This window comes from Erinaceus europaeus, chromosome 13, assembly GCF_950295315.1.
Source record: "Erinaceus europaeus chromosome 13, mEriEur2.1, whole genome shotgun sequence".
NCBI lineage: Eukaryota > Metazoa > Chordata > Mammalia > Eulipotyphla > Erinaceidae > Erinaceus > Erinaceus europaeus.
Window position 1 is genome coordinate 22,074,011 of NC_080174.1, and position 24,012 is coordinate 22,098,022.

Genomic DNA, 24,012 nt, shown 5'->3' on the forward strand with positions numbered 1-24,012 from the left:
CTTCAGCTATGTACTAAACTGTACACTGAAAATATTTTTAATGAGTTCATAGAATACCAGTTATTTGTGGAAAGGAGTTGTGCAAAAACAGTCTTCAGCTTATCCATTAAGTACATTTCATCATTAGAAGATAAAGAAACTCTGAACAAGGTCGTTTTGTATACACGTGGTTGACAACTATAATAGGCTAGTGACAGACTGAGGACAATGACAGCAGTGTAAATTCTGAGTCCCAAAATACAAAGCTGTATAGTGGGGGTGGGGTGGGGAGCTTGTTTTCATGATAACCACAACTGACAAGGCTCTAAAGCCCTGAGGAAGAACAGTTTTTTTTGTTTGTTTGTTTTTGTTTTTTAATAAGAGCTCTGAGCAGTGTAGGTGCTTACACTTTCACTATACTGAAAAATTTAGGTCTTTATCTAAGAGGAATCCTCAGAATCCAGCTTCCTTGGGTTGCTCAGCCAGTTTCCAAACTTCTCAGGAATATAAACAAACAAAAAATTTACATTTATAAAATAGCTGCTCTGTTCCTGGTACTGCTATGTCCTTTCCAGAGACAGAACACTACCATGGTCTGCATGTTTATGTCCCTCCAAAGTTCCTCCGTTGAAATCTTAGTAAGCAAAGCTGACGATTTTAAGGAGCTGTGGCCTTTGGGAGGTGCTTAAATCACAAGGGTGGGGCACGATGCCTACACTGCGAATCCAATGCTCTCCTGTGGCCATAGTTTTGATATTTTGGATAGGACAGAGAGGAGCTGAGGTGGGGGTGGGGGTGGGAGGAGGATAGAGGGAGAGAAAGACAGACACCTGCAGACCTGCTTCACCATTTGTGAAGCGAACCCCTTTGCAGGTGTGGAGCCATCGGCTCGAATTGATATCCTTGAACAGGTCTCCTTGCGCTTTGTACTATGGGTACTTAACCCGATGCACTACCACCAGGCCTCCATGAGATTCATTTTGTAAAAGAGGTCCCAGAGACCTGCCAAGCTATTTTGGCCATGCAAAGAAACATGTATATTTGAGAACCGAAGATGGCTCTCACCTGACTATGGTGGCTGTCACCCTAATCTTGGACTTCCAATAGCCAGAACTGTGAGAAATAAATTTCTGTTGGGTAGGAGCTCTTAGAATGTGGTTTTGGTTACAGCAAGCAGTCTGAACACTAAGACAGACAGAATGTTTAAAGTTCAAAAGAACAGATTCAAGAACCATTTTCCTGCCTTCCTGAGTACCTGAAGTAAGTCCCAACCTCTCAGTGTCCCTGTTTCTTAGCCAAGAAAGGAGTTTTAATAATACCTATGGCAATTTCTTTTGTAGAATGACGCAAGGCTGAAATCTAGTCATGCAGGGCAAAAAGCTTTGAAAACTGTGAAGCCCTCAACCAAGGGGAAAGTATTTTAGTAAAAAAATATGATTCAGTATTATTTTGAAAGAGAGACTTTCAAGGATGAACTCCAGCTTATGGCTTTTCCCTCGCTCTGGTTTAACAGAATTTTATGCTGTTTAAAAAGGCTTAAAAAACTAGTGAACAGAGAGTTGGGCGGTAGCGCCGCGGGTTGAGCGCAGGTGGCACAAAGCACAAGGACCAGTTTAAAGATCCTGGTTAGAGCCCCGGCTCCCCACCTGCAGGGGAGTCGCTTCACAGGCAGTGAAGCAGATCTGCAGGTGTCTATCTTTCTCTCCTCCTCTCTGTCTTCCCCTCCTCTCTCCATTTCTCTCTGTCCTATCTAACAACAATGACATCAATAACAAGGGCAACAAAAGGGAATAAATAAATAATTAAAAAAAAAAAAAAACTAGTGGATAAGCACTGCTGGCCACTTGTGTAGGTAAAATTCTACACTGGCACTCACAGATGATTTAAACATAGTATTCTTTTTTAAAGGTTAAATATCAAACTTTTTTATTCTTTCCGTCTCATTTATCAGAAATGTCACTGTGGCATAAGCTGTAAAAATTCCATTTTCTGCAACAATAACACGAAAACTGTCTAAATTTAGTAAACACACCACTAAGAGGCAGGTATTTTGCAGGCAGGAGAACCTTTTATTTTAAACCACAAATAGTCAGCAGGTGGCCACAATTATCCATGTTTCATTAAGATCACATAAGACCTAGGTACAAAAGCACCACTGATTATTGCTCTAGAAAAACGGAGTGGAAAATTCACATACACACAATAAAAACATCACAATATGCACAGGACTAAGATTTGAAAGCAAATGCATAAATGCTGAATTAACTCACACACAGCTTCCAATATTAAATCAATATCTATTTTACTCGAAGGTGATGGGACCTTCCAAAAAAGCATGACCATGAGAAGATAAGTGTCCATCCTTATAGAGTTTTGAATGCTAACTAGAAGAGTCCTAAAAAAATTAGCATTTACAAAATACTTGGTAAAAATAGTTTTTCAAAGTTGTCCCAATAGGTACATAAAATCAACCCCCAATTTTTTTTCATGACAATTCATTCTCCCTTGTTATCTAAAGATTCAGTTTTCTGTCCCTGTGAAAAAGAAAGGAAACAAACAGTTACTATTAAAAGTACTACAAATCAAAGAAAAGTCCACCCAACTAACACACACTTTTAAACATCTGTTTTCTAGCAGCTCTATTGCAAGAACATATTTAAACTCTGGGTGTAAAGCAGGCAAGGCTGGAATATATCACGCAAACACTTTGCTGCACTCACTGCTTTTCAAGCAACCATAGAGCTCCCCCTGTTCATAATAAGAAACACCACACTACTATATCTGCATCTAGGCACTGCAGAACACGCAGGATTTTCTACTGTACCCTTCACTCTGACTGTTTCAATCTGCCCCTTTACTGACAGTGTGCTGGGTGGGGTACCTCGGGAGGTTGAGACATTAATAGTTGAGCGAGAGATGTGGATCTGCAATAACATTACAGGCAATAAAGAGAGACATTATGAATGTGCTATCATAGCCAGATGGATTGAGCAATTGTTTTAAAGACACTGATCCAATCAGTGGGAGGTATTTATGGAAAGTACCTCTTCAGCTTTAGTTTCACCATTTTCAGATGGTGCAGTACCTTCCTTTCCAGCTTCCTGTGTTTCCTCCTTCTTCCCTTTAGCACCTTTGTTAATCTTTGCTCCAGGTTCTTTCTAATGGAGGATCAAAGCACAGGGAAACAGAGATTGTTAGGTATGTGTGATGTTAGCTACAATCAGCCAGCCTCTGTCCAAACATAAAATGAAACTGAATCAAAGCCGGGTAATCTTCATGGGAGAATGTGAATCCAGTTTTGTTAGGTTTCCACTAAGTTAATCTGATTAACTTAAAAATCCAATTTATTTTTTTCTCTCCTGGGAAAACATGATGATTCCTCTTCTGTTTCTGTTTCTTTTCTTGCTGAAGTGAGAAACGGTTATGAACACTGTACAAGAGTGGTGGTAGGAGGACCTGGTGAAGGATGAAGTCAGGAAAACCCCAGTAGTGAAATACCAATCATGGGGCTTTGAGGGACTGAAAACCCAAGTGAGCATTTAAAAATTCCTGACTTTAAGACCAAACCACAAAAATAAGTTCTGCTTCAAAATCATCTGTTCATGCCACAACACACATTTTCCAATCATTCACAAGAATGGACAATGCTCTGACAGGCAGAGCACTGGAAAGTCTTATAATTCTGTGTTTTGGTGTCTCACCTGCAACAGTCTCTATCTCAAAGGGTCTGAATTCCTCTCAGCTGAGCTGTGAGGGTTAGGACTAAAGCAATTGAACTGGAGAGTTAGTTCAATGGTAGAACACACGATTTGCATGATTGCGACTATTCCAGACTGCTGACTCTGAATAGTGCTTTGACCCCTCTTTCTCTGTCTCATAAAAATAAGAAAATAAATGAGTAAAGCTATCAGAACAGCATCTGTGTGGTACAGAGGTCATAGGTCATGTTTAACGGGGTCACAATCAGCCAGTTATATGAAGCCAGAAATGTCCCTGCCACAGTTCCTGAGGGTAGGCAAAAGTGTGGCCAGGGTCTCAGTCTCCCTCTTGACAGCCACAGAATCTGCATTTTCAAGAGGTAACTCCCAAACAAACCCCTTTGGATTTGAGGTTTCTCAAGCAACATGCTCAGATTTCCTTCACTTTATTGGACCAGATGGAAAACACACTCCTGTTTAAGTCCTAAAACTCTGCTTTAAACTTTCTGAGAAAAGTGATAGCGAGTAACAGTTTTTGAGTCAGTGCATTTATCCAGAAACATTCAGATGACTTCTGAATATGGAATTATGAGTTACTCATTGTTTAAAAGTCAAAGGTATGGGGGGAGGGGCATCTCTTACCTTAGCAGCTGTTTTTCTTGGTTTAGGTTCAGGCTTTGGTGGAGCAGGTTTCTGCAAAGAGAGATGAAAGCACACCAATCCTGAAAAGAGACAACCCCCACACCAAAGGGACACACACAGAACTGCAAAAAAAGCAGTCTGTTCTGATGAGGATTTTGTTCCTTTTTTTTTTTAAGAAAAAAAAATCCCATCAATCAGGTAATGGCCTAAAGATCTCTGAATTTTGTGACTATTTTCATCATCTGAGTTCTTCAGTCAACGGCAGGCAAGATTTAAAAGCCAATTCATTGTTCCCCAGTTTAGAATAGCACTCTGGGAACAGGCTTAAGCGCCTATCTCCAATGTCTCTCTGTACTTCCTTTTATCACAGCACAGCAGCGACAGGAATGACTCAGGCCCTTGGCCAAATGACTCAATGAATTCGGTCACAGTGGCCTTCCCAACAGTCTAGAAATCATAGCACAATCACAGGCAAAGCCCATTCGGTAATGAAAACTACTGCCTGGCAAGTGTTTCAAAATATTTTTTAAACCCTTCCACCTGTGATGTCGGTTTTCAAGTTCTGTAGCCAAGTTTCCTTCCTACCTTCATCCTTTCCAATGGCAGCTCAAGATGAGAGGCATCTCTCAGCCACGCAGACACTGGGTGCCCTTGGAGCATTTTATGAAAAACATAATCAGGATGCAAACACACCCCCTGCCAGCTCAAATAGTTAAAAAAAAAAACAAAACTTTTTTTCGCAGGTCTCATGAATCAAAGAGACCTGCTAGACAACTGTTTTTGTTTGTGTGTTTTTTTCTGTTTTACTTTGTTTTTCTTGCCTCTTGGGGTTCTCCTTCCAGTTCCTGTGAGAGGTGACTACCTGCCTGCTTTCCTTGGGACCCTGGGTCCCCTCAGGACATCAGCAATGGCTTCCTTCAGAGGGAAGATGACCATTTTTTAAAAAAAATTTTTTTAATATTTATTTTATTTATTCCCTTTTGTTGCCCTTGTTGTTTTATTGTTGTAGTTATTACTGTTGTTGTCGTTGTTGGGTAGGACAGAGAGAAATGGAGAGAGGAGGGGAAGACAGAGAGGAGGAGAGAAAGATAGACACCTGCAGACCTGCTTCACCGCCTGTGAAGCGACTCCCCTGCAGGTGGGGAGCCGGGGTTCGAACCGGGATCCTTATGCCAGTCCTTGTGCTTTGCGCCACCTGCGCTTAACCCTCTGCGCTACAGCCCGACTCCCCTGAAGATGACCATTTTACACCTCTGGTTTGCTGTAGTTATTTTAAGGCAAACATTTCATCAAGCAAGGATAAAATGCATATGTCTCTTCTGGCACTAGAGGGAATGGTCCTTAAACAGAAAACACTGGTTAAGGGTCTCTCCCTATGGTGAAAAATACATGTTCCTCTACAATATCTCTAGGTGGTTCAGATTCATATTGAATCTGCCCTTTCCATCAAGGGCACAAAGTGAAATTGTAAACAGCTCAATTCTGGAAGACTATCTGTTAGAAATGACCTTTCGACTAAAGAAAGAAAATTGAGCTTGACAAGTAAGGAATGCTATTTTTTTAAATATATATTTTTTTATTTTTAAATTTTTTAAATATTTATTTATTTTCCCTTTTGTTGCCCTTGTTGTTTAACATTGTTGTGGTTATTGTTGTTATTGACATCATTGTTGTTGGATAGGACAGAGAGAAATAGAGGGGGGGAGACAGAAAAGGAGAGAGAAAAATAGATACATGCAGACCTGCTTCACTGCTTGTGAAGCGACTCCTCTGCAGGTGGGGAGCCAGGGGCTTGAACCGCATCCTCAAACCAGTCCTTGTGCTTTGTGCCACACGCACTTAACCCACTGCACCACCTCCTGACTCCCTTTTAAAAATCTTTTTATCACCTTAAATCTGCTACCTGCTTCCCTCAATACATCATTTTTTAAGGTTTTTATATTTTCAGAAAGTTAAGGTATTTTGTTAGACTCTGGTGTGCTGCATTAATACACACTTATTTTCTCAATGTACAGCAAATAATTCCCTTTAAAATTATTTCTGCTAAGAAAGACATTTTCCTGATTCATCATTTGAGTATTTTGGTGGGACAGGAAATGACCAGGTATCTCAGTCTGCAATTTCAATGACCTCTGAGACTTTGTGTCAGTTTCAGAGGTTGTGACCTCAGAGGAAGATGTTTATATACTGCTGGTGTCTGGCACTAAGAAAAGGCTTTGTTTGAAATAAGGGTTCTTACTTGACTGATAAGGAGACACATGGAATAACAGTGGTTTCCAGGTAATCTACAGATAAACTTTTTCCTTTTGACCACAGCACTGCTCAGTTCTGGTTTATAGTGGTGTGGGGGAATGGAACCAGGAACCACTGAAGCTCAGGCATGAAGGTCTGTTGCATAAACAAAATTCTGTGTTATCTTTCCAGGCCTACAGTTAAAAGAAGTTAAAACATAACTTCTGAACCCTGGCAAAAGTTACTATTGAACAGATGCATACCACCTTTGGGGAGTTTTAGCAGCATTTAGGTTGGCTGGCTACACATATAACTATAGCTCCCTTAATCTGCCTGGGACTGCCTTGAGACACGGGTTCACCCAATGCAAACTTGGCAATTTATTCTCTTAGACTCGCTGTGATCTTCCGTCCAAAGCCCTACCCCACTAAGGCTTTTTACTCCAGATAAAAACAGGCTGGGGTATGAATCTATCTGTCAACGCCCATATCTAACAAAGTAGCAACTACTGAAGCCAGACTTTCCGCCATTTTGAACCACATAAAGAATTCTGGTCCATACTTCCGGAGGAGTAAATACTAGGAGAAGATGACTGGAGAGCTCAGAACTGCAATTCTATCAGGGTCCAGAGAGAGAAGGGTGGGGGAAAAGTCTACATCTGATAAATTAAAAAATAAATAAATAGCCCCCGGATCCCCACCTGCAGGTAATCACTTCACAGGCGGTGAAGCAAGTCTGCAGGTGTCTATCTTTCCCTCCCCCTCTCTGTCTTCCCCTCCTCTCTCCATTTCTCTCTGTCCTATCCAACAACGATGACATCAATAACAACAGCAGTAATAACTCCAATGATCAAACAACCAGGACAACAATTTTAAGAAAACAGCCAGGACAACCAGGACAACAATTTTAAGAAAATTTTAAAAATTAAATAAATAAAACAAAACTTTTACCTTGGCATTAACGAAAGTAGGTTTATCTACAAATAAAAAAAAAAAAACTTGCAGTAATCCTAACATCTATTTCAGCATTGACTCCCTTGATGGTACAAGGCCCAAAGTTCAGCTGAGGATGAAACATGTGCCCTGAAGACTTGCAGTTCCTACTATGGGGAGAAATGCAGTTGGCTAAGAGGGCAGTGCTTTCCCTGCTACATGTCAGTGGGCTGATAGGCTGCAGGTACAGGAACCAAAATCTTCCACCAAGAGCCAGGGTGACCTCTCTTGACATACTGAAGACTGGTACCAACACATGTCACAGGGAGCACAAGAGCCAGTGAGGAGCACAGAGAGTTGAGAAAAGCAAGGGCTGGGCCCAAGTAACAAAGTGGAACCTCATAATATGAGGTTAAATACATGAATTTGGACAACTTGCAGAGCATTCTTACTCAAGTATGAGTCGTGGAGAAATGGTCTAAATTCTTTTTTGCCTCCAGGGTTATTGCTGGGCCTCAGTGCCTGCACTACTAATCCAGTGCTCCTGGAGGCCAACATTTTTGCATTTAATTGGATAGAACAGTGAGAAATTGAGAGGGCGCGTGGGGAAGATAGAGAAGGAAGGAGAAAGATGGACACCAGCAGTCCTGCTTCACCACTTGTGAAGTGACCCCCCCCCACCTCACCCTGCAGGAGGGGAGCCAGGTGCTCTAACCTGCATCCTTGCACTTTATACTATGTGTGCTTAACCCAGTGCACCACTGCCTAGCTCTCATGATCTAAATTCCTGTACACTTGAGCACATAAAATGCTCCGTCAGAAGGCAAAGGCTTTCCTTGTTTTTGCTTTTGTGGTCTAGCAGTTACTAAACAACTTCCTGGACCTTACATTCTTGAAAATGGGGTTCACCACTGTTTTTCATGGATCAAATAAATTCTGCTTGAAATTGTGGCACAAGTCATTTCCAAAAGAGCAACTAAGAAATAATAATATAAAAAAAACCCACCTTATTATAATTCTTTAAACAGAGCACTGCTCAGCTCTGGTTTATAGTGGTGCAAGGGATTGAACCTGGGAGCTCTGGTGCCTCAGGTATTCAAGTCTTTTGTGCTACTAATGGGACAATCCCCCCAGCCCAGCACCATTTTAATTAACCTTCCTTCTTGTTCTGAAGAGAGGGAAGATGTACTTATACAGCTATCCAAAGGAGTTCTGAAAGTACTCACCGCTGACAATCTGGCAGACCGTCTGGTGGGCTACAAAGGAAATGAAAAAATAATTTTTTGTGTGACAATATACAACTGAATTGTTATTTTAAATATTATTCCTACTATCATACCTTTTCGAACATTTTTAACACACAACTCTCACTGTCCTCTCCATGTGAGCACACAGTGAAACATACCTCATGTGTCCTGGGCACCATGATATTCAAGAGGACCGGCATAAGGATACCGGTTCGAGCCCCCAGTTCCCCATCTGCAGAGAAGTCATTTCACAAGCAGCGAAGCAGGTCTGCAGGTGTCTGTCTTTCTCTCCCCCCTGTGTCTTCCCCTCCTCTCTTCAGTTCTCTCTGTCCTAACAACGATGGCATCAATAACAACAATAATAACTACAACAATAAAAACAACAAGGGCAACAAAAGGAAATGAATAGATAAATATTAAAAAAAAGAAAAAAAGTCTCTGGGTTGGGGGTTAGGATAATGGAGCATACTGATTATGCAAAAGAGACTCTCATATCTGAAGTGTCAAAGTCCTAGGCTTAATCCTCCCTGCACCACCATAAACTAGAGTTGAGCAGTGTTCTTGTAAAACAAACAAAAACACCTGTTTCCCTCAATTAAGGATGTGCAAGGTAAGGAAAGGAAAGAAAGATGATTTAAAGCTCTTGCCAAGCCATAATAAACTTTGTGATTAAACTGGCAGCAGGAACACTGAAATACTATTTAAGAACTAGTTTCAGCACTAAGCAGAACTTAGACTGGAGTTTGTGCATTGCATCAAAGTTAAGACTCTGGGGTGGGGGAGGGTTCAGGTCTTGGAACATGATGGCAGAGGACCTAGTGGGGGTTGTACTGTTATGTGGAAAACTGGGAAACGTCATGCATGTACAAAGTATTGTATTTACTGTTGACTGTAAAACATTAATTCCCTCAGTAAAGAAATTTAAAAAAAAAGAAACAATTGCAGTCTGATACTTGTTCCTTAATTGATGGAATCAAAGCATATAAGTTAATACAAAAAAACTTATATAATTACGCAGAAACTAAAAATAGGAAGTCGTTGTCATGCTACTATTTTAGAAAAGAGAAGGACTACACGTTAGACAGTTCAGAAAGCTTCCTTTTACCTGTAACAAAATAAACCAATTTATCTACTAAGTGTATGTGTTTAAAGACTTAAATACAATAAAAGTATTTACTAATTTCTTTTTTTAACGTGAACATTTAGGGATCTTTTAGGAAATGATTTCTTCTCCAAGGGTCATGCAAGTCAGCAGTATAGGAACTGAAAAGAAAATTCTATGCATTTCAGAAATAAGCTTATAGAATGAATATTTTACTTATCAGTGGCAAAAGACAGCTCCCTAAGGGGTCACCCATTCTAGAAGTATATTGAGTTTCTTTAAAAATGTTCTAGAAGTAAAACCCCCATACTTTTAATTGTTTTACTTGCCATTCCTTCTCTAGTAGTGTACTATCGATACAGCAAAAAATGCAAGTGTATCTGTTGAATACAGGAACTCAAATTTTCTCTATTTCTTGTTTCTTTATTCAGACTCTGCTGCATGATGAGAGCCTAAAGATTTAATTTTTTTCCCCTAGCAAGATTATCTCTGAGATTCAGTGCCTGCATGACTTCACTGTTCTTGTCAGTCTTTTAATTTTTTTAAAATTTATTTTATTGTTTTACAGAGGGTGAGAGACATAGACAGAAAGGAAAAGAAGGGTAGATGCCTGAAGCAGTACTCCACTGCTTATGAAGCTTGCCCCCTGCCGGTGGGGACCAGAGGCCGGAAATTAAGTCCTGGTGCATGGTAATGTATACATGGGTGACCCACCACCTGGTCCCTCAAATAAGCTTTTTTTTTTTTTTTTTTTCAAGAAAAGCACCAAAATTTATCAGTAGGAGACATGATAACAAGGGATCATATAATTCTTAAAACTCTACTAAGGTCATTCATTTTTTAACTTTATTTATTTATTATTGGATAGAAACAGAAAGAAATTGAGGGGTAGGGGAGATAGATATGGAGAGAGACAGAGAGACACCTGCAGCCCTGCTCCACCACTCGTGAAGCTTTCCCCCTGCCGTTGGGGACCAGGGGCTTGAACCTGGGTCCTTGCGCACTATAGTGTGTGCGCTTAACCAGGTGCACCACCACTTGGCCCTTAAGGTCATTCTAAGTCAGTTAATTGGTCAGGATAATGTAGAAGAAATAATTCTTGCTTTCTCCACATCTATGAACTTCTTGCTGAAAAATCTCGACTAAGCTAAACTCATCTTCTTTTAAACTTTAGAAGGAAATGAAGAACCAGAACCTTGCATGAATAACTTTAATCCTAGGGTCTTTAAGCTAGATCAGCACTAGACTCAATTTAGTTTGTATCATATACCAAGGCCAGGAGACTGTACAGAGTCAGTGGTGACTGGGATCTATTCATAGCACAGGGTAAGAGGATGTGCAGCTCCCTACACAGTCCAGAATATACTTCACAGGAAACACAAGGCCTCTGCTAGGATCTTCATGGGTGCATGCAGTGACAAGGGAGCCACAAGTGACTGGAAGGTCAATCCAAAACCTATAGTGAATATCTCAGACTGGCTAGAGGCATGGCTCAAGTAATAGCCAAGAAACGGCAGCATTGTCAACTAAGCAAGTGGGTAACAGCTTCTTCAGTATGACTATAAAGCCTGGGAGAACAAAGGAAGATTTAACAGTGACCAAACGGAGCTTGGCTCTGAACTTCTGTCAGGTTGTAAGAACTACCCACACCTTTTAAGAAGTAAAGTTCAGCCAGCAGAAGAGCACTTGGAACTGTGCCCTTTGAGAAGGATGTGGCAACGTCATGCTAAAGAGGGTTCAACACAACTTATCTCAGCCCTTTTCCCCTCGGTGCCAACTTATGCATGAATTTCTTCACCTCCTAGATTTCCCAGTTGGATAAGTGCAAGTGGCATAAAGCACAAGGATCAGCATAAGGATTCCAGTTCGAGCCCTGGCTTCCTATTTACAGGGGGTCACTTCACAGGTGGTGAAGCAGGTCTGCAGGTGTCTTTCTCTCCCCGTCTCTGTCTTCCCCTCCTCCACTTTTCTGTCCTAACAACAATGACATCATCAACAACAATAATAACTACAACAACAATAAAAAACAACAAAGGCAATAAAAGGGAAAATAAATAAATAAATATTTTTTTTAAATTTTAAAAATTCCCCAATGTTTATGCACTCATTCTGCACTTCTCTCCATGTGAATACCCAAATATACCGAAAAGTCAGAGAGAAGTCAGGAAATCCTTGGGGTTATCCAGAAAGACATTCCAACCAAAAAGTTGCTTCACAGAGTTTGGGAGCTGTTCTGATCCAAAGGCTTTGTGACCTTTTTTATAATTCAGGTCCAGCCCAACAGCTTAAACATAGAAAGCCTAGAAAATATATGCAAAAATAGTTCAGGCTGTCTAAACTAAAGAGTCTCTGAAAAAGCACATGTTTCAACTGTAAAACCATTTTATGACTTCCTGCTGAAAATTTACCATCTCTTCTTTCTAGGCTATAAAAAACAAGACTTTCTTAAATTTCTTTTCTGGTAACTATCATCATAAGAGATTTTCCTGCAAATAGTGGAGGTTGAGATGAACCTTTTACTCAGTCAGCAGGTCTGGTCTCACATGCAAGCATGTATACCTCCTGGAAGGTTCTGTCAGTTTTCACAGTTGTCAAATCTATAAATGATTGCACTATATTTATCAAATCTAAAATAGACTACACTGCTATTTTTTCCCTTCTGAAAACATTCGAATTTGAAGTATTCATTTGAGATCCAGGAAATTATGGTGGCCTACACTGATCTGAAAAAAAAATGGTAATAAAAATTTCCCTTAGTTTACTGATTTAATTGTGAATACGCAGGAAAAGTGGACTATGAGTGGTTCTCAGAAAAAGAAGGAAGGAAATTAAAGAAGATATACAGAAACAATATACAGGTTGTCACTGTGGTATATAGTGCTGGGTACAACAGAATTATCCAGTAAGCATTCTTGGGTGGAAGAAAATGTGAAGGCAAGTCTTAAAAACTTAGGCTTTTATTTTAATGTCTTGATTGCAAAGTGAACCTGGGAATCTAATCTCACTATGATAGAGTTCACAGAAGTAGTTCAATTCAAGTAGATTCATGGTACTTTGCTAAATACTAGAAACAGAGACACACCATTCAACTAGATTTCAGAATAAAGTTATTTCTCTGAGATTTCTTAGATTATTTGAGCTTGACCATGTCTAATCAAAACCCCAAGGTCATATCACTTTTCGTTTAAAAATTTTATTTATTTGATAGAGACAGCCAGAAATCAATAGGGAAGAGGGAGATAGAGAGGGAGAGAGAAAGAGGAGAGACACCTACAGCACTGCTTCATTGCTTGTGATGCTTTCGCCCTGCAGCTGGGGACCAGGAACTTAAACCTATGTCCTTGCAAGTCATAACATGTGCACTCTACCAAGTGTGCCATGGTCCAGCCCCTTAAATTGATTTTAATTTCCAGAAACAAGTGAAGCACTCACAGAAAGGACATCCTTTGAAAACCTTGGTAAAGAGGAAGAATGTATATCAGAGTCTTATTTGGGAAGAAATGGTGCTAGACTATAATGCTTTTTATTACACATAAAAATCAATCTCTTGGAACCAGGAGGTTCCACACCTAATTATGTGCACACATTACAGAGTCTAAGGACCTAGATTCAAGCCCCTGACCCCTACCTGCAAGGGGGAAAGCTTCACAAGTGGTAAAGTAGCACTGCAGGTGTCTGTCTCTCCCTCCCTGCTTCCCCATCCCGTCTCAATTTCTCTCTGTCTCTATCAAATAAATAAATAAATATTTTTAAAAATCAACCTCTTGGGGCCAGGTGGTGGTGCATATGGTTGAGCACACATGTTACACAAGGACCCAGGTTTGAGCCCCTGGTCTCCACCTGCAGGGGAAAGCTTTGCGAATGGTGAAGCAGTGTTGTAAGTGTCTCTCAGTCTCTCTCCCTATTTAACTCCCCCTCCCCTCTAGATTTCTGGCTGCCTCTACCCAATAAATAAAGATAATGAAAAAAATTAAAAAATAAAATAATTAAAAAATCAATCTCTTTCTGTCCTATCAAATAAAAGAACAAAAAAAAGGGGGGGGGATAAAAAAGGCCACCAGGAGCAGTTTTGTGCAGGCACTGAGACCCAGAGTTAATCCTGGTAGCAAAACAAACAAACAAACATGAAACATTTATTATTTTTTAGTTGGTTCCAGCATTTGTTTGGTGACTTGATGCTGGATTACAAATTTCACTTTCCAAATTCTGTTTCATTCTGAATGGTGGGTAAAAGGATAGTAGGGACCTGGTTATTGACAGTCTTGTTTAAAAAAATACTTCTTTATGGATTCTGCTACAGATTCTCTATTTGGCTGCACAAATTTCCTTGTACAAATCTTGTGTAGGAATTTTGCCATCCTGACAAACTATCTGAATTATTAACCACAACATGAATCACCCAATCAAAGAAACTATAACTAGATACTAATTTTGTCTCTGTCTCCTGACTCTTTTTAGTTTGTAAGTTTAAGGGTACAAACTTCAGTTTTTTTTCTGCGCACTCCAAAGCTCTGTGCAAAAGTGAATGGCTATTATCACAATGATCTAATTTGCTACCTTTTAGTCCACATATTTTTAGAAGTTCATGCTATTACCACCAGAAGGTCAAACATGAGCAGTTTTTCCCCCAGGTTTTCAGCTTTGGTGTGTGTGTGGGATTTTTATATTTTAATACGGAATTTCTTTGAATCATTGCCTAATTAATCACCTTAAACCTTTAAATGTATATGTATCAATTCATTAATTTATTATAGCCACCAGAATTATTGGTAAGTCTTGGTGATTGCTCTACAAATTCATTGCTCTTGGAAGGGAAAATTTTCTTTCTTATTTGATAGGACAGAAATTAAGAGAGGTGGAAGAGATAGAGGGAGAGAGAAAGAGATAGACTTACAGTACTGCTTCATCAATCGGCTTGAACCTGAAGCCATTATTTTGATATTTGTGTATTCTTCCACAGTTCATTTCTAAACTTAGAGTTGATTCCTTAGAGGCAAATAGTCAGAACTTTTAAAAGTAACTTGCTAACTAGAGCTCACTGGGACAAAGAATTTATTAAATCAACAGTCCTTTACTCCTGGCTGTGAAAGGCAGACTTTGTTCTCTTTAGAGGAATTTATCTTTTACTATCTTGCTTTCTGCCCAGAAGGAATTCACAATAACTATTTTAACTGACAGCAGGACCAACAGGTAGAAACATAAACACCATAGTAAGTGCACAAAATCTCATCAGTGTTCTCAACTAAAATTCACCTAGGTAGGCCAAAGCAAACCACAGAATGACACCTTCTTCTCAGTAGCTTTCTTTATAATAGTATTCATTCTGACACAGAAAATCACAGGAAAGGTAGCAATTCCAGAGAAAATAAACACAACATGTTAAAGAAACACTTACCTCCTGTCTTGTTACTTTGGATCCATCTTTGCCCTCTGTATTCTCTGGAGACTAGGAAAAATAAATAAATAAATAAATAAATAGATAGATAGATACCAGTGAATCCTATTTAAACTGAAAAACACAGTAGGATGGAAATTGAAAACAAAAACAAAAGTCTGTTTTGGAGTTGAGAGCATAGTGATGGCAAAAGACCTTCATGCCTGAGGCTCATGGGTCCCAGGTTCAATCCCCAGCATCACAATAAGCCAGAAATAGTCATTGTTTTAGTAAAATAAAATAAAATAAAAATAAAAAATTACAACAGCACAAAAAATACCCCAGTAAATATATTTTTAATTCTTGGGACTACATAAAGCCAACAGTTACTTTGTAGGGGAAAAAGAAGTTCTTAAGAAGATCCGATTTTACGCACATACTCCATTTACCTATACAACTGCTCTAATTTTAAAATAGGCACAAGAACTGCTTTATTCTCAACATACATTCACCCTAAGCAATTGTCACCAATCTTTGATGACTTTGTCACCAATTAAAGGACAGAGACTCAACAGTGAGTGGCAAGGATGCCTGAAATCCACTGCATGTCCTAGTCATCTTGTTTCTCTGAGGACAGGATGTTGTGTGAGTCTAAGCCAAGCACAAAAAGCATACTTTGAACCCATACTTGCCAAGCTCTGATTTCAATCCCATTCTTGATAAGGTTTGAAAATTTCATAGGGGTTGGGCGGTAGTGCAGAGCTGAGCGCACATGGCACATAGCACAAGGCACAAGGACAGGCCTAAGGATTCCGATGCCAGCCCCCGGCTCCCCCACCGGCAGAGAGGTCGCCTCACGGGCGGTGAAGCAGGTCTACAGTTGTCTTTCTCTCCTTCTCTCTGTCTTCCCCTCCTCTCTCCATTTCTCTCTGCCCTATCCAATAACAACAACAACAGCAATGACAACAAGGGGAACAAAATAGGAAAAAATAGCCTCCCGGAGCAGTGGATTTGTTGTGCAGGCACCGAGCCCCAGTGATAACACTGGAGGCAAAAAGAAAAAAAGAAGAAAGAAAGAAAGAAAGAAAGAAAGAAAGAAAGAAAGAAAGAAAGAAAGTTCATCATAGATGATTATCTTCCATTATCCACTCTACTATTTCAACCACACTCCCAGCCTCATCTTGCCCTCCACCTCTCCGCCCCGCTCCTGCTGATTTATTTTCTGATTTTGATCCACTCCCTTGGGGTAGCACCTGCTCCTTGTGCGACAGCTCAACTCTGACTCCTTTACAGGCTGCATGCAACTTTGGGGAAAACACACTTAAATGGATAGTACAATACATATCTCCATAGTTGTATTGGTTAAAACTTAATGAAATTAAGACAAACTACTTTGAAGGTAAACTACTTGATGCACTTTAAAACAGTATAAAGCTGGAAGGTAAACACCCAATCTCTGGGGCACAAAGGGCAGAAGAGAGAAACTAGAGTTCTCATGAGGAAATAATATAAATAACAAAGTGATATCTGACACAAATCTTGACTTTACAATTAAATGAGATAGCTATGAGGTAAATAAAGCCTCCTCTAATAAAATAAGGGGAAAACATTTACAAGATCATTAAAACCCATTTGTTGGTCTGATGAAACAGTAAACTTATATAGTATCTCCATAAAAACAATCTGGCAATATTAAACACTAATATTAGTGTTGCATATTAGACATTAATGTGAAAGAGAAGTAATCAAAACTCCCATTTTTGAACTAGTACTGAGAAGAAATCAGTTGCAAACAAATGAGAAATGTTTCAGTAAACTATACAGCTAATGGTGCAATAGGATTGAAGAGGTTAGCTATGTGAATATATGGAAAGTCCAAATAGCGTAACGCTAAATTGAAGGGATATAAAGTCTCTAGGGAACATGGAAACATTTCTTCTTTATTAGTAATTTAGTATTTATTTATAAAATTGTAAGATAATAGGGGTATAATTCCATATGGTTCTCATTACTAGAGTTCCCTGCCATTGGAAACTGTAATAGTTCTCCCAAGTTTACTGATATGGGCTGATTCTTTGACTATCTACTTATATCTATGTGTATATAAATATATGTATATATTTTTTTTCTCAGTGATCTTGCCTTTGCTTCCTTTTTTTTTTTTTTTTTTTGTCTCCAGGGTTATTGCTGGGGTTTGATGCCTGCACTATAAACTCACTGCTCCTGGAGGCCCTTCTTTCCGTTTTGTTGTGGTTGTCCTTGTTATTGTGTTGTTGTTGTTGTTGGATAGGACAGAGGGAAATAGAGAGAGGAAGGGAAGAGAGAGAGAGAAGGAGGGAGAGAAAGACACCTGCAGACCTGCTTCACTACTTGTGAAGCAACCTTCCCCTCACAGGTGGGGAGCCGGGAGCTGGAACCTGGATCCTTACACCCATCCTTGCATCATGTGGCTTAACCCGGTACTCTACCGCCTAGCCCCCTATTTCCTTTTGAAGTCACTCCTACACCTCTTAGAGAAACAGTGCCTGACTTCCTCTGGTGTTTTCTAGGTTCGTTTCCCTTTCATTAATGGTATAAAACAAGATTCCTGGTGACAAACACTTGGGGTCCTGGTGGAATGGGGGTACAGACCCCTTTGGTTTATTTTTCTTGTCCTTTACTTCTCTGGAATTATGGAACAAAGTTCCTTTTGGAGTGCAGAAGGTGGGAGTTCTGGTTTCTGTAATTGCTTTTGGGTATTGGCAGGTCAATCCACATTCGTAGCCTGGGAAAATTTTCTTTAAAGGAACACAATAAACCTAGTTTTCTCTGGGGCTGCCTGCTATCCCAGCTTTCCATCAGGTCCATCATGTTCTTTCCCATGTTTCAAATCAATCAGCTAATTTCCCCTCCTCCTTGGAATCTTCTGTATGATGAAGGGAACTTATATTTTCCATTTTCTTGCACAGGAATGGGTCACAACTCTGGTATTCTATAAATCAGCTCAGTTAGAGATGGCAACATATTAGAAAGTTTGAGCATATAAAATCACTTAGCATAATGGTTATGCAAAGAGACTTTCATGCTTGAGGCTCTCAAATCCCAGGTTCAACCCTCCACACTGCCATAAGCCATAGCTGAGTTCTCTGGTAAAAAAAAAAAAAAGGGGGGGGGAGGGAGTCAGGCGGTAGCATGGCAGGTTAAGCTCACGTGGCACAAATGGACCTGCATAGGGCTCCCGGTTGGAGCCCCCAGTTCCCCACCTGCAGGGGTTCGCTTCACAGGCGGTGAAGCAGGTCTGCAGGTGCCTGTCTTTCTCTCCGCCCCTCTGTCTTCCCCTCCTCTCTCCATTTCTCTCTGTCCTATCCAACAACGATGACATCAAGAACAACAGTAATAACTACAACAATAAAACCAGGGCAACAGAAGGGAATAAATAAAATAAATATTTTTAAAAATAATAAAATAAAATAAATAAAATAAAATCACTTCCTAAGTAAACCACTCAACTTTGCTCATAGTCATGGTTACAAACTGAGCCCTTTGGTGTCCTTAAAACAGTCAAGCAGTGCTGGACTCTCATTCATACCTCTTAGTTCACCTGGCAGATTTTAAACAGAGTACTCTCTACCTATAATTGCTGAACATTTAAAGATGCAACAGTAACTGCTGTTGATATTAAATGTCATTTAAAACTAGTTTTTATTACATTATTTTCAGCATTCTTTTGTGCAGTGGGTTAGTGACAATGTGATTGACAGAGTACTCTTGTATACACTGGCCTAATAATATTTCTATAGGAGACAAATTACTGAAGAAGAGAAACTTGGGAAGACATTACATAAACAAAGCAGGTATAACTGGAAATGTTAATATGTTGAGTGAACATATGACTATAGATGTTAAGAATTACAATTTATGGTCCAGGAGGTGGCACAGTGGAAAGCTTTGGACTCTCAAGAATGAGGTCCCTAGTTCGATCCCTAGCAGCACATGTGCCAGAGTGATGTCTGATTCTCTCTCCTATTCTTCTCATAAATAAATAAAATTTTTAAAAAAGATATGATTAAAAAATGAATTAAAATTTTAGACAAAGCTGGCTTTTCAAGCAATCTTTCTGCATGGGCTTTCTAGTGACAAGCATGTGGCAAAAATAAACGTGACCAATCTTTGCCTTGAGATCAGTGTGGCACTGGGGCATGAATGCAGATTAGGACACTGATATGAATACTGACTCTCCACTTAGGAGTTGTATTATTTCGGGCTGTGACTTGATCTCAGTGGTTGAGACTCTTTAAGCATGAATAACACTTGATAATGACATTTAACCCAAAGGGTCAAGCTTAAAATGGAAGAAGTCACTGGAGAGGGCATTTCAGATATAGAAGAGAAAGAATCAGAATTGTTATACAGGTGCTATTCAGCAAGAGAAAGACAAAATCCATGGTGCAAAGCACAAGGACTGGCTTAAGGATCCTGGTTCAAGGCACCAGCTCCCCACCTGCAGGGGAGTTGCTTCACAGGCAGTAAAGCAGGTCTGCAGGTGCTTATCTTTCTCTTCCCCTCTGTCTTCCTCTCCTCTCTCTATTTCTCTCTGTCCTATCCAGCAATGACGACATCAATAACAACAACAATAATAACTACAACAACAATAAAAAACAACAAGGGCAACAAAAGGGAAAAATAAATAAATATAAAAAAAAGAAAGATAAAATCTTACTAAATGAACCTTAGGAATCACTACATATGAATTTATACCCACTGAAGTCTTTAAGTTGAACACATTTCCTTATATACAGATTCCCTGAAAACGTTGTCATCTGTTTTTTGCTGCAAAGTAGGAGATATTTTATTTTTTAAAAGGCCTATCATTTCACGCTGCCTTTTCACACACCCTGTCTACCATCAATACTTAGCCATGTGGCTGAAATAGGAAGAAGAACACAGTATGACAGGTTGAAAGAAAAGCCCCAGGATTTTTGTCCCAAGATAGTGTGTACAGTGAAAAGAAAGGGAAATGGGAAATGAGGGTTAGGGATATATATATATACATTATGAGCTTAGATATGCTTCAACCTTCCAGTGGGCTGAAAAGAAGGATGATGTGAATAAAGATGTGATCTATGCATATCTAGGCAAAAGGGGTTCTGTTTTACTTATGCACTAGGTAGAACAATTTTATGCTAATCCCACTTGAATCTGGATTCAAGAAAAAGGTAGATAAACTGGTCAAACAAAGGCTCCTTCAGCACCCAAAGTGACTTGGAAATAGTTTAGAGTCACCAGTGGGGGTGTGAAATAAACAGGGTGGCTGGAGAGAGAGTACAGTGGGGATTTACTGAGTGGGAGCTTTACTGAGAGCTCACTTGAGGTCAAGTTTAGAGGCACCTGGTAATCAGTGGGAGACAGATACTAGACCAAGAAAACCCAAATTCTAGCAAAAGACAGCAAGTAGCTGAATTTATTTTAACACAAATTCTGAAATTAAAAGGTTTACTGATATAAAAATAGAAAATAATTCTAGGCCAGGGATGGTAGAAGAAATCATGAATTGTCATAAATTTCGAAGGAATTAATCTGGAATGCAAAAAAGAGATGGATAACAAGAAAGTGAGGAGTAGGAGGTATGGTAGTTAATTTAAATGGCCAGCATATACTTCACAAAGATTTTAGAAACAGAGAAAGAGGTATTTGTGGTAAATCTTAGACATAGTGAATGAGAACCATCCCAAACTGAATTCATAAGTCTCCTGATTAAAAACTTACACTAAATTGCAAAGTGAAAAGAATGACAGTAAAACAAAAACAAGCAAAAAGATAAAATAAGACATACTATTATAAATCCACAGATGATCAAGGAAATGAGGAAAATTTTAAACACCATCAGACTTAAATGATAGAATATCTACAAATGGGAGTTGGGCGGTAGTGCAGCAGGTTAAGCACACGTGGTGCAAGTCCCAAGGACCTGCGTGAGGATCCCAGTTCAAGCCCCCGGCTCCCCACCTGCAGGGGAGTCACTGCACAGGCGGTGAAGCAGGTCTGCAGATGTCTATCTTTCTCTCCCCCTCTCTGTCTTCCCTCCTCTCTTCATTTCTCTCTGTCCTATCCAACAACAACAACATCAATAACTACAACAATAAAACAACAAGGGCAAAAAAGCGAATAAATAAATATTTTTTAAAAAGAATATCTACAAATAATTACTTTTCATCAGCAACTATGAAAATAAGAGAATACAGAGAAGTGTTCCAAGGAGTTGAATTAAAAATTCAATAGTATTAAAATTAAATTAAATTAAAATTAAAAATTCAATGGTATTCTCTAATTCCATTCCAGGTGGTCCACTTCCTAATAAAGTCCCAAAACCTAGATATAGACCAGATCCCGTGAGATAGAGCATATGTTCACACGTATCCATAAATTAGGACAAATAAATACCTGAAAGCAAAAGTACACAATAGTCTTCAGTGAATACCCCCCAACACTTCATCTGCACTATTTCAGCCTTCAGGTCCATGATTGTTCAACAATTTGTTTGGCTTTGTATGTTAACTCTCTTTTCAGCTACCAGGTTCCAGATGCCAGCATGATGCCGACCAGACTTCCCTGGACAAACAACCCCACCAATGTGTCCTAGAGCCCAGCTTCCCAGAGCCCCACCCTACTAGGGAAAGAGAGAGACAGACTGGGAGTATGGATCGACCAGTCAACGCCCATGTTCAGCGGGGAAGCAATTACAGAAGCCAGACCTTCCACCCTCTGCAACCCACAATAACCCTGGATCCATACTCCCAGAGAGATAGAGAATGGGAAGGCTATCAGGGGAGGGGATGGGATGTGGAGATCGGGTTATGGGAATTGTGCGGAATTGTACCCCTCTTATTCTATGGTTTTGTTAATGTCTCCTTTCTTAAATAAATAAAAAAAAGAAAAAAAAGAAAGGTCAACTATTAGAATTCCATATCCAGCTGTTATTCATGAATAAGGGATATAATTGAAGAGTACAATTGCTAATGTATATTCCACCAACAGAGACCTATATTTTTTCCATATGGATCTTTTACTAAAAAAATTAAATTCAGAGAAAAGATAAGCTCACGTAGAAGAAACACATATACGAAATGTACAAAATTTATTGGCAAGTTTAAACTGCAACCTCTCAATGACACCAATATTTGTGTTTAAAAGTTTCCATAGAAATTCAATACCAGTGCTATCTTATATAAATATAATGCAGGGCCAGGTGGTGGTGCACTTGTGTAAGCACTCACAGTATAGTGCACAAGGATCCAGGTTCAAACCCCTGGTCCCTACCTGCAAGAGGAAAACTTCATGAGTGATGAAGCAGGGCTGCAGGTTTCTCTGTGTCTCTCTCCTTTTCCATCTCCCCCTCCCCTCTCCATTTCTATGTCTATCCAATAATAAAGGAATAAAAATATTAAACAATGCATAATTTCAGTTCATTTAATAGTTACATAAAATAGAAAAGTAAATTAATTTAAATAATCTATTTAAGTGAACATATCTAAAATATAATTAAACATGTAATAAATATATTAATACTTGAAAGATACTCCACATGCATGTTTTTGGCATAAAATCTTCAAAATTTGGCATGTATACCTACCGCACATCTCCATTCATTCTAAAATTTCATCAGGAATATATGTGGTCTGTATTCAGAATTCATAAAGCGTACAGTAGCTTTGTATACCCAGGCCGCTGTATTTAAAACTTTCTAGCTGAGTTTAATGTCAGGCTTCAAATTAAAATTCATTAAGACTCCAAAATCCAGCTCATGTTTCTTCCCCAAGTGCTTAATTATATCATAGAGCTAGTGGTCACCATACTGGACAACATATGTCTAGACAATGACAACCAATTAAGATGGTAGTTGGGTGAACAGATCAGAAGTTAAAGCATGCAACAGACCTAGCTTTGTTTTATAGAATGTTACAAGGGGCCAGGCAGTGGCACGCATGGTTAAACAAGCATAGTACAAGGAGAATGTTATAGACAGAAAAATATTAGACTCTGTTAAAATAAAATCTAATGACACACACTTAAAACTCTAAGAAAACAATAGGATCTATATACTTCCAAACCAGGAGAGGTAAAATAAGGGAAATTTTTACCAATAAAACGTAGGCAAGAGGGGCTGAATGGTGGTACAACTGGTAAAGTGCATACATTACATGTGAGAGGTCCCGGGTTCAAGGCCTCTATCCCTGTCTGCAGGGGGAAGCTTCATGAGTGGTGGAATAGGCTGCAGGTCTCTCTCTTTTTCCTTCTTTTGCCCTGTTTCCCTCTTTATCTATCATAACAACAACAAAAATGGAGAAAAATGGTGACTAGGAGTTGTGGATTTGTCATGCAGGCACTGCATCCCAGCAATATCCTTGGTAGCAAAATATAGTAACAGTAACAACAGTGACAGGGAAGAGTAGAATGACAATAAAAAAAAGAAAATAGATGACAATTAGATACTACAAAAGAAGACCTTAGAGGGAAAAAAATCACATACATCAGTCATAATAATAATACTACATACACTAAAACAATTTACACTCATTCGGTTATGACTCATTGGATATAAAGTGTAAGAAAAAAAGCCAAAAAAATGTATCATCCTCCACTAAAACACACACACACACACACACACACACACAAAACAGGGAGTTGGGCGGTAGTGCATGTGGCGCAAAGCACAAGGACTGGTGTAAGGATCCTGGTTTGAGCCCCCAGCTCCCCACCTGCAGGGGAGTCGCTTCACAGGCGGTGAAGCAGGTCTGCAGGTGTCTATCTTTCTCTCCCCCTCTTTGTC

At 39.4% G+C, this 24,012-nt stretch overlaps 1 protein-coding gene across 1 annotated transcript; it reads right to left on the reverse strand.

Moving 5' to 3' along the window:
- Positions 1-2,027: 2,027 nt before the first annotated feature.
- Positions 2,028-15,301, reverse strand: HMGN3 (high mobility group nucleosomal binding domain 3). The gene is made up of 7 exons (XM_060205421.1): positions 15,228-15,301; positions 8,710-8,739; positions 4,905-4,969; positions 4,320-4,370; positions 3,024-3,137; positions 2,861-2,903; positions 2,028-2,513 (listed from the first exon to the last, which is right to left on the reverse strand). The coding sequence occupies exons 3-7, from the start codon at positions 4,908-4,910 to the stop codon at positions 2,500-2,502; spliced, it is 228 nt and encodes a 75-aa protein (XP_060061404.1). The 5' UTR covers positions 4,911-4,969; positions 8,710-8,739; positions 15,228-15,301; the 3' UTR covers positions 2,028-2,499.
- Between the last annotated feature and the right edge of the window lie 8,711 nt (positions 15,302-24,012).

Bases quoted from the DNA above. Each gene is read 5' to 3' on its own strand.
- HMGN3 (XM_060205421.1), bottom strand. The intron at 3,138-4,319 runs GTAAGAGATGCC...ATCCTCCATTAG, and splicing joins CAAGAAAAACAGCTGCTAAG to AAAGAACCTGGAGCAAAGAT. The intron at 2,904-3,023 runs GTACTTTCCATA...ATGTTATTGCAG, and splicing joins GTGAAACTAAAGCTGAAGAG to ATCCACATCTCTCGCTCAAC.